Raw genomic sequence first — 17,418 nt, 5'->3', positions numbered from 1 at the left:
TAAGTACACGCTCAACCACTGATCCCACTCCTGTTCCAATGTGGTCTTGATTTTTGAGGACAGTTTTATGCTATTCACTCCACAAACATTCCTGGGTGTCACCGGCTGCGGGAGAGTGAGCCAGTGGGTTCGTGGAATTCCCCATGCCCATTTCTTCCTTCTCTGTGTCTCAGCTTGGCTCACTAGCCTCTGAAGCCCTGAGGAAAGGCTGGGAGTCCTGGCTCAGAGGGCCTGAAAGGCTCCAATTGTGTGCAGGTGCTGAGAAGAGGGGGTGCAGCTCCCCTCTTCCAGACCTCCCGTGAGTTACCCCACTCCTGCCTCTGTGGGGTGAGGATGACTGGTAGGAGACACAGACTCTTCCCAAGGGTCAATCTGGCCTGGCCCCTCAGTTGCCTAGGCAGGAGAGAAGCGGCTGCTGGTCTCTGGCCAAGCTGAGGCAGTCTTAGAAAGGAATGGAAGGGACGGTGACTCAGCTGTCAGCACACGTCTCAGCAGATTGGCACGGACTGAAATACTCGGCAACAGATGGAGCTGGCAAGGCTGTGGGCAAACAGCCCCCCTGCTCCTGCCACTTATCTGGTAAAATGGGTACAGCCACCGGGCTGGAAATGGAAAAGACTTTTGACTCAACCCAACACTTCCAGGAATCTTTTTGTCCTAAGTCCATTCACGTGCCAAATGAGTATCTATCTATACAATACCACACAGGATAGTGTTGCCACAGCCAAAGAGTGGCCATGGCCCAAGTGTCTGTTATGAGGGCTTACTCAATAGAGGACGGCGTAGCCTCACACTGGAATATTATACAGTTGTGAAAAAGAACCAGGCTCTCTGTGCTGGCTACACAAGCTAAAGCCATCAGAGAGGAGGGAACCTCAGTAAGATTGGGTTGTAGACAAGCCTGTTGGGCATTTTCTTAATCAGTAATTGACATGGGAAGGTCCACCCAGGGCCCACCCCATGGTGGGTGGTACCACCCCTGGGTTGGTGGTCCTGGGTTCTATAAGAAGCAGACTGAGCAAGCCAGGGGAGCAAGCCGGTAAGCAGCACCCTCCATGGCCGCTGCATCAGCTCCTGTCTCCAGGTTCCTGCCCTGTGAGTCCCTGTCCTGACTTCCTTCAGTGACGGATTATTACCTGGAAACGATAAAGTGAAATAATCACTCTCCTCTCCAAGTAGCTTTTGGTTCTGGTGTTTATCACACCAATAGAAACCCTACTTAAGACACCGGCTCCTTTGCCTCCTCACAGGGACTTATCTTCTAGACATGTTAACACACAAGAAAAAGCAAGGCCAAGTGCAGACACTTTCGTTTGTTATGAAGGAAGACTAACACGAGGGTCATTTGTCTGATTATATATGAGATGTTAGAACGCACAAAAAGCAACCGATCCTCTTAGTCTCTACAGTTGGCATTAAGGGGGAAAAGGTATTAGCAAGGATATTTGCTGGCTTTAGATACTTTTAAAAATATTTTTATAAATATCTTTAGATTTATAAAATTTAAAAAGTATTTAGAATCTTATATTTTCTATGGCGTTAGAACATGGAACGTGAGTGTCTTTCTTGGTAGGAACAGGAATGTAAAATTTGGAAAAATGACAAGTTCCTAAATGCTTGCTAATATTGCATGTTGAGACGTGAAACCGACCCTCACACCCCTGTCCCTGCCCTCTTGGCTTAGCTTCCAGGTCAATGGCTCTGGGATTCCATGCTCCCTTCCCCCGCCCTCAGGGAGGTACAGGGACCCAGGGTGCTGCCAGCGTATCCACTTACCTGCTCCTTCTCTGAATATGGGTTGTTGAGGACCACAGGGACGTTGCCCTTCCCCCACAGGTCATTGAAGACTCGGTCGTTCTCGCTGCCCAGTGGCAGAGCTTTGTGCAGCTTGCCGTCCCCGTCTCTGAAAGGCAAGGACAGGGAGGACACGGTGAGGAAGTGATAGCAAGATGGCGCCTTGATCTGGAAGCCCTGCATCCGTGCAGAACCCCAGCTCACTTGCAGGTCTCTCTGTGTAGCCTGTGGGTCCATGCATCTTCACCAGAACCCCGCCCCTCCCCCAGGGCCACAGGAAAGGCAGTTCTAGGCTTGGGACAAGGGTGCCCCGTGGACATTACTCACCCCTGCTCCCATTTCCCAGGCCTGGGAATCTGGGGGGCTCTCAGATCTGTCATTGTCACCCTCCTCAGGTATGTACCATATGCCCTGACCACCCAGGACAGCTCATGACCGGAAAGACAGGGCATGGGATGGGTAGAAGTCCTATAGGCCAGATCCAAGGCTCATTCTGATCTCGATCAAGGCTTTGGGCTTCTTTATAAAAGTCACCAGCTTAGGGGACATAGCAATGAAAGTAATAGCACTCATAATGGCGACTAGAGTCAATTAACATTCCCTACACACTTCAGGCACGATGCGTGTGGTTCACGAGTATGTGATGTACAGGAGAATGCGGAGGCCTGAGGTGAGCCTCAGATGTCATTCCTCAGGAGCCATTTAGCTTTTATGACTCTTTCACAGAATAGAGATTATGGATTTGATGGGACCACAGAACAGGAAACTCCATCCATTCCCTGCCTCTACATCTCCAGGGTCCGGGAGCCTTCCTTTCTGTGGATTCTGGGAACTAAACCCAGGTCCTCATTTTTTTCAAGGCAAACACTCTACCAGCTGAATGGTCTCCTGGCCCCTTTGTGTGTGTTTGACTCATCTAAGCCTTCAGATGGTCCATGGGGCAGGAGTGAGGATTCATCACCACCATCACCACCATCATACCTTCACAGATGGTGCAGATGGTGCAGAAGAGAGGGCTGTGGAGGTTAGAGCTGCTGTCAACTCTAGAGTCCAGCATGAGCAGGGAGACAAGTCTGGCTATGCTGATGGGGAATTAACTTGGCTGGGTCAACTCCTAGGGAAAGACCCATATGGCTGAGGGTACGGCTGTTCCCAGGGACTATGGACTGTAACACATAAAGTGAGCTGAGCCCGGCATTCATTATACACAACTTCCTGACAGTGCACATAATGTGACCAGCTGTCTCAAGCTCCCGTTGCCCTGACGTCCCCGCCGTAATGGACTGCACCCTAGAACTGTGAGTTACAGACTCCCCCTTAAGTTGCTCCTGTCACATTGTTATATCAGGGCTATGGGCAGATAACTCATCCAGGGACCAAGGTCACAGGCGGTCAGTGGTAAAGTCATAGCTTCCAGCCTGCTGCTTACATTCACTCTGAAGTAGAGACCGTTAGTGTCCTTCTTCTCCACCGCTGTCACCATCACCACCACACTCAGAAACAAGCCTCTGGCTTTCCCTCCTCATTGGCAGTAACACCAACACCAGTGGCACCCACATGGCTGTTGTCAAGATCTTTGTCACATCTTCACTGTCCTCTTCCCTATCACGATGACCGTTATTCACACATCGTCACCAATATCAACATCATTACCATCATCACACCATCGTCACCATCATGATAATCACCATTATCGCCATGGTGACCATCTTCACCATCACCGTGCTCAGCACCACTCCCATGACCATCATTGTCATTCACCATCATGACCAAGCTCGTGGTGGTGGTTTGAAAGAAAATGTCCCCCAAAGGGAGTGGCACTATTAGGAGGTGCAGCCTTGTTGGAGGAAGTGTGTCACTGTGGGGGTGGCCTTTGAGGTTTCCTATGGTCAAGCTATGCCCAGCATCACAATTCACTTCCTGTTGCCTGTGGATCAAGATATAGAACTCTCAGCTCCTCCAGCACCTTGACGATAATAGACTAAACCTCTGAACTGTAAGCCACCCTAATTAAATATTTTCCTTTATAAGAGTTGCCCTGGTCATGGTGTCTCTTCACAGCAATTGAAATCCTAAGATACTCATCCTCACCAAACCATCACCATCATGACCATCATCACCACTATCATTGCTGCTAAGCCATGAACACCATAATCATTCCCTTCCCCTCTTCACCATGACTACCACCAGCATCACCAAAATAAGAATCGCACAAGAAAACTGAGGTCCATGTACAGGAAGTCATTAGCTCACATCACGTGGTCCTCAACCACAGGCTTGTGCCTGACTCCAGAACCTGATCTCTTGCCTGTGAAGCCCATCATCTTCCTGCCCTTTCCTCTGATTGGCCCAGGATGAGGCTATGCCAGCAAGGTCCTGTAGGGTAGCCAGCCTCAGAGATAAAGACTGGACCATGTTGCCCAGATGCCCGTGTCACCTCTCTCCTTTCCTGTGAAGGCTGCTCTCTTGTTCCCCTCTGTCTGTTGGCCCTGCATCCAACTGAGTTGTACCTTATTGTCACACCCTATCCCAACTTCAGACCTCTCAGTTACTTTGTAGCCCCCCTCATGGGTATTAGTCTCAGGCATGGGGGCTGTCTCTTGTCTAGCTCTCTGTGTTACCTCCCCAGCTTTGGGGATTCCATCCCCCCAAGTCTATGTGAATTGTCATTTGGGATAAAGGAGGAGCTAGGAGACTGTTTTACAGTGCAGGCCCTGAGCGGTTTCCCTTCCCAGTGCTCCAAGGGGGCCAGCCCACCCCTCCTAGCTGGGTTTCTCTTAGTCCCTCTGGCCCATGGTGCAGCTACTTCTGCTCTCCTGCTGGGGATGATTACATCATCAGAGGGAACATTCTGTCTCACCCTCTTTAAAATGTCACTGAAACGTCCCTGGAGTGGTTCTTGACGGCCAGCATTTCCCAAGTCAACGGATTACCTGTGCAGCAATTAACTAGGGAACGGGCTGTAGAGAGTTGCTTCAAATGTCACTCAGCTCCATTTCGGCTCTGTCGTGCCTGAGCTGACTGTGTCACGTGACCACAAATGGGGCCTCAGCAGACAAGGGAGGAGGTTAATGCATTTGGAGACATCTGTAATGTACCAGGTTCTTGTACATAGTTATTCCATCTCGTTTCAACAGCCATTCACTGCGTTGGTTTCAGATGAGAGAGCAGCGCCCAGAGGGGCAGTGTGGGCTCCCTGGAGGCCCACAGCTTGAAGCTGAGCTATGGAACTAGATCTGATTGATGGCTGCTAGCTCACATTCTTCTGAGATTCAAAGGAGGGGGCAGGAAAAACACGATACTTACATTCTCAGCTACAGATGACAGAGCGAGAACCCCAGCATTTGTGAGGTCCATCACCTAGGCAACTCTGAGGTGGATCTCCTAGTGACCTTACAGGAAGGAACTCAGAGGTTTAACATTTAGTTTTTGTTTTTCCTTCCTTCCTTCCTTCCTTCCTTCCTTCCTTCCTTCCTTCCTTCCTTCCTTCCTTCCTTCCTTCCTTCCTTTTCCCTCCCTCCCTCCCTCCCTCCCTCCCTCCCTCCCTCCCTCCCTCCTTCCCTCCCTCCCTCCCCTTCTCCTTCTCCTTCTCTTATGAGCACCTTTGTTCAAAGAATGTGCTTGGGTGGTTTGACTAACCACATACTGATTTTAGAATCATGTATGATGAGCAGGGAATTTTAGTTGGAGCCCAGAGAATGTCAGAGCTATCTGATCTTCATACACTCAGCACAAATTCAGGAGTAAACTCCCTGACCCCCAGCCTGTGGGGGGAGGACTGGGGAGGACCTGGTACACCTTAGGAATTCATCTGCATGATAGAGGTTCCTAAGCATCCCACAGTGTCTCTGCTCACAGTGGCCACAAGCAGCATCCACAGCAGGGAGTGGGCAGAACCAGGTCTGGCTCTTAGAGATGGCTCAGTGGTTAAGAGTACTGCCTGCTCTTTCAAAGGTCCTGAGTTCAATTCCTAGCCAGGTGAGTCTGGGCATGCAACCAGCTTCAGTGTGCCCTTTGTCACATGAGGGTTAGTGATAGCATGGCCAAAGACTGAGTGAGAGGACCGTCCTCACACAGCTGGGGGAACCTGCTAGCAACTTTCCTACCAGATGGGACAAGAAAACTTCTAGTCCTCCAAGGCCTTTGTCACTAGCCAGCCATGATAGACATGCTTTATGCCTGTTTCATCTGGTATGGTCACTAGTCACACGTGGCCACTTGAACTTCAGAAGTCCAAGTCTGCAGTAAATGTAGTTAGATTTCCATAAGTCCCACCCTGATCTCCTCCCTCCCCCCTCTGTGTGCCCTTTAGTCTACCCACTGCTGAGTGCTGCCTCTGATCATCTTTTAAAGCAATGGGGCACCCACCTCTGCTGGGTACTACGTGAGGTCATGTGTGTACAATGTCTGGCACACAGTCAGCACAAATAAGACACTAACTATAATGATGTTCCTTAACAGCGAAGAGAGCTACAGCTCAGAGAGATTGGATCACTTGTCCAAGGGGACACAGTCAGTGAAAGATGCTTTCTAAAGCTGTCTTTTGCTTTTTCTGGAGGGGGGGAGGGATGGGGATTACACAGGGGACTGTGGAGGTATATCTGGCTAAACCACATACTCATGAAGACTTTTGAGTATTTTTTAAAAAAATAATTAAATTAAAAAAATTTGAGGATATGAGTGGTGTGTGTGTGTGTGTGTGTGTGAGAGAGAGAGAGAGAGAGAGAGAGAGAGAGAGAGAGAGAGAGAGAGAGAGAGAGAGAGAGCATATTGTGGCGGTCAGAGGAGAACTTACAGGAGTCTATTCTCTTAACTGTGTATCCTGGGAATCAAGCTCAGGTCAACAACCCTGGCAGGTAGCACCTTTACCTGTGTTGCCAGGGGCCCAGAACTTTAAATGAACCGCTAGACACTCCCAGTCAATGAAGTGAGAGCATTGGCTTCATCAGCTGGGTAACTGTGGCTTGCTGAAGGCATTTTATCATCTTCCCATGGCAGGAGAAACACTAGGAGGCCACTGAAACAGGACCAGGTTGTCTCTTGATTTCTGGCAAGGGTAGATGGATGACGGACTTTATTTTGCCTCCAGAGCCTGTCCAGCTGCCTTGAGTCACCTTGATGTGGTTGAAAATGTCTGGGCCTCCACCATTGAGGTTTGGAGTCAGAGACCTCCTCACAGTGGACTCTGTCCCAGGCCTGGAGGGTTGTTGAGCATCCTGTCCTCTATGCCCACCCCACTACAGTAACAGTGCCATGCCCCATGATGACAGGCAAAGCCATCTGTGGACACTATGCTGAGATGTGCCCAAGCCAAGCACCATGTCAGTGTCCTGAACCTTCACACGGCCTTGGTCAGGTCCTCAGCACAGGGTGCTTGGGAATCAAGGTCCATATTCTCTCACAGAATGGACTGGTCTGACTCCTTGGAAATCTCACATGGCTGACCGCTGGCCAAGCCTGAATACCTGGCAAGGAGGAGGTGTGTCAGGCCTGTGTGTCAGACTTGGGGAAGGTAGAGGCGGTTACCAGATGATGGGGCCCCCCGCAGAGCAGCTGGCTTCGGCAGAAGGCCTACCCCAGTGTTCCGTGGATATAATGGCTAACTCCTTCCCATACTCCTTGCCCTGTGCTTGTCATTCATTGCTGCCTCGACCTGGTCTCAGTGGCTGGGGACTAAGTTAATATAAAGACTCGAGTTTATGGCCAAACCTTCCCCTTGACTTCACCTGATGGCGAGGTCTTGTCAGACAAAATGTGGGGAAGTTTTTCTTTTTTGAGACAGGCCCAGGTTGGCTTTAAACTCGCTGTGTAGTCAAGAATGGCCTCGAACTTCGGGGCCTCCCGTTCTAACCCCAGATGATAGGATTCCAGTGTAGGTTATCACACCTGCTTTACGTGGTGCAGGGTTGAAGCCAGGGCTCTGTGTATCAGAGGCAAACACTCTACATCCCCCGTCATTATTTTTTGAGACAGCCTTACTACTTTGCCCAGACTGGCTTCAAACTTGTCACCCTTGTGCCTCAGCTTTCCAGGGCTTGAGATTACAAGCATGTACCACCAGGGTAGGCTGTAGCATCTGCTTTTGAGAACGGGAACCCAAGAAGGGATGCTGAAGCTGGGAAGAGAGGTGGGGCGCTGGGGCTCAGTCACGATCATGACTCTAATTACCCTTAAACCTACACCTGCAAGACGTAGGATGCTGGAGCACAGGAGGGTTCCTATGTACTGACCCAATGTCTGTCCTGTCCCATCTGGATAGGGAGAGTGTTAACAGCCATCCTCACTGCACACACACTCAGTATCCTGAAACAGTAGGTTGGGAGGTGGCTCAGAGAGTGAAGTGCCTACGTGCAAGCATAGGACCCGAGTTTGATCCCCAGTGCTCACATGGAAAGCTCCTCCTACTGTTTACCCTGCATCCCTTGGAGCCTCCCATCACCCCATTGAGGCCCTCATTCTGGTCCCTGCCTCAGGACCTCTGTTTCCACTCTACTCTCTTGTCAGGCTCCCCCCCTCCCTGACTTCCACATGACTGGCACCTCTGTCTTCCCCCACCTAACGTTCTCCTCACTCTTGAGCTACTTCCCCCCAAATCTCTGGCCTATTTCCTCCCTGGCATGAGTCACTGTGAGAGATGACGGCAAACATCTATTTGTCTATTCTGCCTCTGATGTGACTCGGGGAGGGGGGAGAGCTTCCTCAGTGAGTCCCCAGCTCTGAGAGCGGAACCAGGGGTGAGACTATGTCTGCTCAAAACTTCACTGGGTGCAAGGTGGTGAGAAGCCCGCTGGGGACAGGTCGATTTGGGGGAGGTAGACAAGTGAGTTCTTCCATAGCTCGTTCAGGGTGAAGGACTGAATGTCCAAGTGACAAGACAGAAAGGGGACGAGGCAGGGGAGAACAGACTGGGGAAGACATGCATGTCTGATGAGGGAGAGAACAGAAGTCGCTCTGGCTTGTGGCGTGGAAGTTTGTGGGAGAGCTTCCGCAGTCCCATTCAGAGCTCTGTGTGCAGGGTGTGCCAACTCAGGCAGCCTGGAGCCAGCCCCGCTGAGGGTCACTGAGGTCACTGTGTGTATTTGTGCATGTGTGTGTGTGAGCATGTGTGTGTGTGAAGCTCACTGTTCATCTTCTTTGTTGAGACAGGGTCTCCCCCTCTGGTGGTACTCTCCAGCTAAGCAGGACTGATCAGCAAACTGCAGGGGTCTGGCTGTCTCTATCTCTCTAGCACTTTTTATGTGGTTACCTGAGATCTGAGCTCAGGTCCTCATGTCTGCAGCAAGCACTTACCCACTGAGCCATCTCCCCAGCCTCTTCTTGGCCACCATTATGGTGAGCAAACACTAATTAGCTCCACAGAAACAGGCTAGTCGCCTGGCCAGCTACAAAAAGAATGAACCCGAGATCCTGGTTCCTCCACCATGATGGCTGGAAGGCTGGGAAACCTGCAAAACCCATCAGAGAGGCTCTTCTGTAATTAGGGAGGCCCTGCTTCTCATCTTGAAGGAAGACAAGGCATGGCCACCTTGCCCTAAGTCAGAGGAACTGCAAAGCCTCAGTTTCCCTTCCAGACTCAGATGAAATATTCTGATAGCTTCAGACACCCAGGGGGCCAGTAGCCAAGCACACTGAGGGCAACGGGGCCATCTGTGAGGCCACAGAGGTCAAGAGCACAGCTTCGGGCCTGAATTTGGTTTGTTTGCTAACTGACCTGGGATAAATGACAGAGCCTCTTTGATCCCTGCTTTATTCATTGCAGAAGTGGGACTGGCATACAGACGGCAGTGTGGGGCCAGCCTGGGGCCAGCCTCCCTGGGAGTGGTCGGCAGAGATGGGTATATAGCACAATCCCCTGACTCAGGCTCGCCACAGAGCAGGTGTCCTGCATATTGCTCCCCCCACCACAGCTGCTTCTTTTGGCCCTTTAATTCTAGACACTTGCTGTAGGTTACAGGCAGGACTGTGTGACCCTGGCTAAGTGACTTCAATTCTCTGGGCCTCAGTTTGCTCATTTAGAAAGGTGGGCAGAAGCCAGTGTCCTACATCTACAGTAACATTTACATGACCTCCGAAGAGGTGCTGAGGGGCTGCCCTAGTGCCTTGCAAAAGTGAATAGGGGGCTGGTTAGTTTCCTGATCATAGGGCCAGGATGACCGGCTGTTCCAGATGGATGCTGAACCAGGGACCTTGGCCTCCTTAGAACCCTGCCTCAGGGCAGCAAGCTGAGCAACCTTGACATCCTCTGACACTTTTTAAAGTGACCACTCTCAAATACAGAATGGACTAGAAGTCTGGGTTTACAGGCTCTTGGGGCCACCTGGCTCCTGGTTGTAAGGGGATTCCACTGCCATTTTAGAGTAATGTATCATCACATTTGGTCCCCATAAATCCCAGTGATGGGCAGACAGCCGAGTCCACGCATAGGAGGGATGAAGGGCCACAGAGATGAGACAGGCAGCATTCTAAACTAGCAAGTGGCTGTTGCTCCCGTTGACCTGAGCAGTCACTGGCTGGTGAGCGTGCCCTGGATGTTGGATCTGGATACAGTACGCCGCTGTCTCCTAAGTGGCTCAGTATGGCAACCATTCATCCAGTCTCCAAGTTGCCAGTGCCAATCAAACATCATCTGGTCAGGGAGGTCACTGAGAGTCACAAGATATTCCCCACAGCTGTGAGCACCAAGGGCCCCTCCCTGATGGTCTCAGGGATGCCAATGCGAAACTGACCCCCGGGAAAATGCACTCTGGGCTTCTGGGTCCTAATGTATGACATTGACTCTGGCATTGGATTTTAGTCTCCAGGAGGCTGAGTGGCAGTGGGCTTGTGGACATTCTGGGCTGTTGATCTTCGGGTTCAGGGGTGCTCCTTGCATTGTGGAGGTGGAACCATATGGGACAGAGGACATGAAACAGCAAGGATAAGTCTCACATAAGGACAAAGGGTCTCCATAACCACAGGACCTTCTGTGTAGATAGAAGCAGGCAGAAGTTCCTGGACTCTGTCTTATGATACGGACAGATTTGATCTTCCTTGTGTGAGGCCACAGAAATGGGGAGTACCAAGTGAAGCCAGCCTGACCTGTCGTCTCCTTGAGAACGGTTCATTTCAGAAACTGTATCACAGATTGTGACACTGCTGTGGCACTTGAGATGCCAAGATGACACACCTATGTCCTTCTGTACCCGATGCTCCTGTGTGTGCAGCAGTTTCGTGTCCAGGCACACACCCTTGACCTGCTGGCCGAGGTCGGTTCCTATGCCACAAAGCAGCCTTAAATATTTGGGACAGGACTCAAGAACTATGAAAAATAATTGAATCATATACCAGGGTTAAACAGGGCCAGAGAAAACCCTTTACTGACTTTTTACAAAGATTAACTAAGGCTGTACAAATAGGAGTAACAGACTCAGATGCTAGACGAGTACTTATTAAATCTCTGGCTTTTGAAAATGCCAACTTAGAATGCAAAAAGATACTTGGGCCTTTAAAGGTTAGATCAGCACCTATGGATGAATGGATCCTGAATACAATGAACATTGAGACATTTGATTATAATACTGAATGCTGGGAAAAAGAAGACATGGTGGAGAGACACTATGGACCCGCTGCCGGAGGTAGACATGCTGAAACTTAGCCCGTAAGCCACTGCAATGTGGTGATAACACAGATGAATAGAAATGGGTTAAATTAAGATGTAAGAATTAGCCAATAAGAAACTAGAGCTAATGGGCCAAGCAGTGATTAAATTAATACAGTTTCTGTGTGGTTATTTTGGGGCGAAGCTAGCCGGGTGGCCGGGATGAACAAGCCGGCCCTCCTCCAACAAGGTCCCGTGTTTGCACCAATACTCTTGATTGCTGACTCTCTCTTTAGGAGATTGACATTGTCCTTATGTCACGGTTAGGACACAAAATGTCTGAAAATGTCAAATAGGGGCAGGCTATATCAACCACATGCTAGTTTTCTGACTAGTAAGGTAATCTTGGATGCAGCGTGAGTATGAGCCACTAAGCTGGGGGACAGAGGGCACTAAAAAATGTCACCCATTCCCTACAGTCAGTTCCTCTGAGTGGCTTCCCGGGATTCTGAGCCTTCATGAGTGGCTTTCCCTCAAACCTCAGCTTATCTATGATTTTTGGATCTGGTGGCCGGAGGGAGGCCGTAATGGAAGAGAGATTGTATGGAGCCATTCCCAAGTCAGAAAAATGGACCCAGGGGTAGTGCGCTATGCCACGCTGCCTGTGCCTCCTCAGAGGCACTGTTTCTATGGAATGGAGCATGGAGATCCTTTTACAGACACTGTTTGCTCTGTAACTACACCAGCACCCACTAGTGATGTTCCTTATATTCTTTGTGGCCCCTTTGTGTCTTCTGTGTCACCTGAGAGACAGGGTCAAATTAGTCACATGGCGAGGAGTACCCAGCATCCACTGTGGGTCTTCTGGGGGAGAACTCACATCATATGGGGTTTAGGAGTGCAAGTGTACTTGAAATAGAACCCAAGGGGTCCTTCTAACCACAGCCTCAGGCCCAGCTGCAAACCAGTCAAATGTACAAACCATGGATAGAGCTAAGGGTTAGTTGCCATCGGTCAGGGGGTCCGCCACAGCGGCAGAGTCTCATTTAAAACTCTCTGAACTTCTCTTCTGTTGAGGAATAGGGTTTGATGTCTAGGACTGGCTTGTGTCATGAGCACAGCAGATACAGCTCTGGAGCCCTGGTGCACGGCACAGCTTCGGTGAGTGTCACCAATGCATGCAGGGCTTGAATTCTGGGTGGCTCTATCCCCATCTTGGCAGTATGGCACAGGGCTACTGGGTTTGATGGTGTAAGAGGCAGAGGGAATTCCCTCATTGTGGGACACACAACTCTCTGACTGCCAGGGCCAGCTGCTCTTTCCTCCCTCGGAAGAAGCTGGCAACATCTCTAGTTCTGCCAGGATCCCTTCCACCAGAGACTCTGAAAGTAGCAGTTTGGTGAACAAGAGGGGCCATTCCCAGTACTTCAGGGTCTACCCCCAGGGTTCAAGACTGGAAGACTGTCGTTTAGGGGTTTTGGAACTAATTCTCCTGTTTTTTCCTCTCCTCGGAGCCTCCCTTGTCCTCAGTTGGCTGCAGAGAGGAGGAAGCAGCGTGGGGTGTAGATTTCTTCTCTTCCCTACTCGCTTTCCCAAGACCCTGGCAAGAGCTATGTGCTTAGCGAGACACGTGTGCACATACCTCTAAGTCTCTGGTCAATATTAGCAAAGCCATCTCCATCTCTCTGAATCCCACTCTCGACACATCTTTCCCACATCCCACATTGTAGGACTTTGGGAGCATGCATGGGACAAACACTTGAAGACACAATGCCCTGTACCATAGTTATTAATGACCACGGGCTTCATGGCAAGAGTTACGTCTTCAAATGGAGACCCACTCACCTTGCGTGACTGAAATTTCCAGGGAAAGATAGGGCAGTCAAGACATGTGACTGGGCAGGCTGGCTCCCGGGTTGTCAGCTGGAGCCTCTACATGCACACCTACACACAAGCACACACTTGCACACCCGTAGCTTACCTGTCCACCTGGACACCCGTGTCCTTCATTTCTGCTTTGGCTGGTCCACCTCTGTTGATTGCTTTGCCTCCACTGTTGAGGAGGCTCAGTACAGGTTCTATCTCTTTGAGCAGTTCGTCATGTTCCCGGCTGTCCTGGAGACTGGCCTTGGTACTTTTTATTGTAGGGTCGATGGCCAGACCATTAGCTTGGGAGACTAAGCCAGCTTCCTGTCCATTGCCATGGGCATGCTGAGGCCCATTACCAGGATCCGTGGTCCTGCCTACTGCTAATGGCTGGTCTTTGCCACCTGACGGTTGGTGGGACTGATCAACAGCTTTGGTGGGGGGACCCAAGGGCTGGGTCACCCGGATGGTCTTGGGGGTTCCGTCTCCTGTGAAGGTGGTCTCCAGATGTGTAGTGAAGCCCTCGGGGCCCCTCAGAATGAGGACCACATGGGTCTCAGAGGCAATGCCCCTGAGTACTTCCAGGGCGCTCTCATAGCTGAGATCCACCAGGGGCCGGCCATTGACGGCTAGAATGATGTCTCCGGCTTGGATAAGGCCGCTCTGTTCTGCGGCACCTCCTCGAATCAGGTCGGAGATGATCACGGGTGGCTTGCTGACCCGTTCCTTCACCAAGAAGCCCAGACCCCCGACTTTGCGTTTGAAAAGACGGACAGAAATGACATTGGGTTGGATCTGCTGAACTCCAAATGTGTGCTCTTCCATGGTGTCTTGTGTCCTTTGGAAGACTTCTAAGCTAAGATGACTCTTGCAGGGGCCCTGAACTACTCCAGGAAAAGAGCTGGTTGCAGAATTTCAGCCGCTTCTGTCTTTGACGTCAACTTGGCGTCACTTGCTCATTGCCATTCGGCCTTGGGTGGCATGGTTTCATGTGTCCCACCTCCTTCCTTGTTCTCTGAGGAAGCCAAGGTTGACCAGGCAGACGTCAGGAGCAGGGAAGGGACGTGTCCCCAAGCAACAGGTCAGGAAGTCTGGAGGCTTGCTGTGTCTTATGACTGTGTCTAAGGTGACGCACATGCATGGGGACTAATCTCTGGGCATCTTGGTCACCAGCTTGTCAAATGAAAATTGATGTAGGGTTCCTGGAGCTGAGGAGAAGGAAGAAGAGAGCGGATGAGAAGGGGAAGGGAGAGAGCTGTGCAGGGCACCCAGCACCTCGGAGTTAGGATGGAAAACATTGAATCACAGATGCCCGGGGTACTGAAGCTGAACCCGAGGCATGGTTGGTCTTCCTTAACTGGACACTCACCTTCTCCAGTTTGCAGCAGCTACCTGGCTTTACCCAGTGATTACAACCCTCGAGGACCAGAGGGCCTCCCTGGGGACACCACAACCACAATGGTCAGGCAGTCCCAGAGACCCAAGGGTAATAATTCTTAACCTTTTCTCTCTCCCAGCATGGGAGGTCACTGATCCGACTAGTCACACTGTCCTCAGTGCCCTGGTTTGGCAAACACATCCCGTCCACAGCTCAGAAGCTCCTCTGGCACCAATCTTTGGGTTCCTGAATCTAAAACCTTCCCACTAACTTCCACCTCCATCATCACCAAGAACAAAACCTACTGTACAGACAGAGACGCTGCCTTAGGTGGTCCCACGGATGGAGGAGTCCAGCTAACCTCACGGCCATGTCCCTTCGCATTAGCTTCTTTCAATTTTAAAAGTAGACACTTCGCCATGTTACAAATACTTTGAACACAAAGAGATAGGTCCACACAAAACTCTGGAATACATTTGTTCCCCACACACCACATGAAAAACCCCAACGCGACCCTCTGGGCTTAGCAACGGCACATGACACGCTCAATCGATATTCACTGATGGAAGAGGAAAAAGCAAAGTGAAGACTAACAGGGAAGTTTCTGAATACATCCATTCTCAACAGTTATTTTCCCTCCTTTGATGTTTACAGAACCATCCCGGGGCCTGCAGCCCCAACTTGAGAGACACCTCAGTGGCTTGTCCTAGGTCACACACAGTGCATGGCGGAAGGATGGAGCAGCTTCCCTTGCAAGCCTGAACTTTGAGACTCACCTGCTAACCACACCCGATGTATATTCTCACAGCTCCGTGTTTACTTCCCTAAAATGCTGTCAGCTTTCAAAGTACCAGTTGTCCCAGAGGAAGGTCTTGGGGTGTGTTTGTGGTGCCAAAGGCTAAGAGGGGCCAAGCTGTGGTATGGTGGTAGCTCAGATCAGGCAAGTGCAGGGAGCTGGGTGTGTGAAAAGCTGTGGGTTGTGCCAGGTGGTGGGTGGGGTGCGGTGGGGGTGGGGAGAGGACAAGCCAATCTTGGCATCCATTTCTCTCCTCCCCTCCAAGCCCCAGTCCTGTGTCCCCAGCCCTCTCTTTACACATTCTCACCATGCCTTCGCGCAAGGAGAAACACCCAGCTGCTGGTCATGACTAACAAACCAAAACCTCACCTCCTTTCCCTTCCAGCTACTTCCCAGGGCCACCCTGGCGCTGAGTCCGCTGGCACAAGTGCCCACTGCTTCCAAGAGCAGGAGTTGACTGCACAGGTCCCCCCGACTTTCAGTGGAGGTGCCCCTCCACCCAGGGCCCCTTAAAGGAGGCTGGTTAGTGTTTTTGCAGCTTGTATTACATAACCCTACCAGTCGCTCTGTGTGGGTGGAGGAGTAACGAATCCCTGGCCCAGCCTGGGCAGCTTTCTCCATCTGGCGTGGCTCTGTGTGTGTTTCTCTCTGTGTATCATGCACTATTCTCATGCTGTGGCATTTCTCGGCTGTGTGTGGCCCTTGTGTCGATTGTAGCGTTTTGCTGCCTAGGCTCTGGTGTGTAGGAAAAGTACCCAGAATCATCAATCTCTTTCTTGTCTAGGACAGTTTGCTCTCTCGCTTCTGTAGCTCACATAAGGGTCTCATCTTCTGGGGACCCAACCACAGCCAAAGGGGGAGACATCTGGGGCTCTAGAGCTTTCTCTGGCATCCACATTTGGCTCTGGCTCCATTCTTTAATGGAAGAAGGGTTGGAAGGAGAGGCAAGGATCTCAAGTTCATTTATTACAAATGCTGGCTTAGGCCAGACTTTAGTAAAGGACAGAGCATAGGCTTGGCCTTTGGTGTGCCTTGGTTAAAAGGAAAAAAAAAAGAGAAATAAAGCTTCTTACAGGGCCTCCCACCTTCAGCCATGCTCAGCTTGGCCTCAGTCTCTGCTATCATCTAGAAACAGGTGGGGCTCTTGGCAGGTGTCTGGGAAACTAGGCATCCTCCCCTTCCTCCCTCCCTCCCTCCCTCCCTCCCTTTCTTCCGGTGGTACTGAAAATGGAATCCAGGCCACTGTGTATACTATACTATATTCCCAGCCTTGGTAATTCTTATTTTGAGACAGGGTCTGCTGAAGTTTTCCAGACTGAACTTGAACTCACTCTATAGTTCAGGCAGGCCTTGACCTTGTCATCCTCCTGCCTCAGTAGTTGGGATTACAGGCCTGAGCTGCTACTCCCAGTGCATGCCACAGTCTTGACCCCACAGTGTCCTGGCTTTTTTTTTTCCTACCTAAAAGGCAGGGACAAGTTCACCTGCAAACATTCGGGTCCCCCAGTCTCTGTTTCTTGGCTCTGTCTGTGTTTCTGAGAGGGCTCCTTATTTGCCTGAGCCTCATCTCCCTTGTCTGTAGAATGGTTTCTTAGTAGAAGCCACCTTACTGATTAACCCGGAGAATTCAACAGGCATAGAAAACACAGGGACAGTCATGCCACAGAGAGGACCGATACTCAGAAAACCCTGTCTCTGGTTATTATATAACATGATGATTTGGACTCCCCGGATTTTAATCAGGATGATTTGTTTTACTTTCCCCATCAATCACAGTCCTTTGCGTCATCTTGATGGACACCCTTCCCTGCAGATGGCACTGAGGACTCTTACATGGTCCCTTTGGGAGCATCATCTACAGGGAGACAGGGAGGGAGATAGAAGCTAGGCTGAAGAGCCTGCCAAGTCTCTCTCTGTTTCTCTCTCATACATAGGCGCTCACGCAGGCATGCACAAATACACACACATACACACACACAGGCACATACGGTACGTACCATGGAAACC

General features: G+C 50.7%; 1 protein-coding gene across 5 annotated transcripts in view; it reads right to left on the bottom strand.

Annotated features, from left to right (window-relative positions):
* Positions 1-17,418, bottom strand: part of Nos1 (nitric oxide synthase 1) — a 106,256-nt gene that overhangs the window by 69,738 nt on the left and 19,100 nt on the right. For 4 of the 5 annotated variants that reach the window (XM_057764203.1, XM_057764206.1, XM_057764202.1 and 1 more), the window contains 2 exons: positions 13,353-14,445; positions 1,777-1,903 (listed from right to left, as the gene is read on the bottom strand). In XM_057764203.1, coding sequence (XP_057620186.1) covers positions 1,777-1,903; positions 13,353-14,062 — 837 coding nt within the window. In that variant the 5' untranslated portion in view covers positions 14,063-14,445. Of the gene's footprint in view, positions 1-1,776; positions 1,904-13,352; positions 14,446-15,780; positions 15,920-17,418 lie in introns of those variants that run through there. The other variant, XM_057764205.1, reaches the window with a different exon arrangement.

This window comes from Chionomys nivalis, chromosome 3 (genome assembly GCF_950005125.1).
Source record: "Chionomys nivalis chromosome 3, mChiNiv1.1, whole genome shotgun sequence".
Classification (NCBI taxonomy): Eukaryota; Metazoa; Chordata; class Mammalia; order Rodentia; family Cricetidae; genus Chionomys; species Chionomys nivalis.
This window is presented reverse-complemented; position numbering and strand designations above follow the sequence as displayed.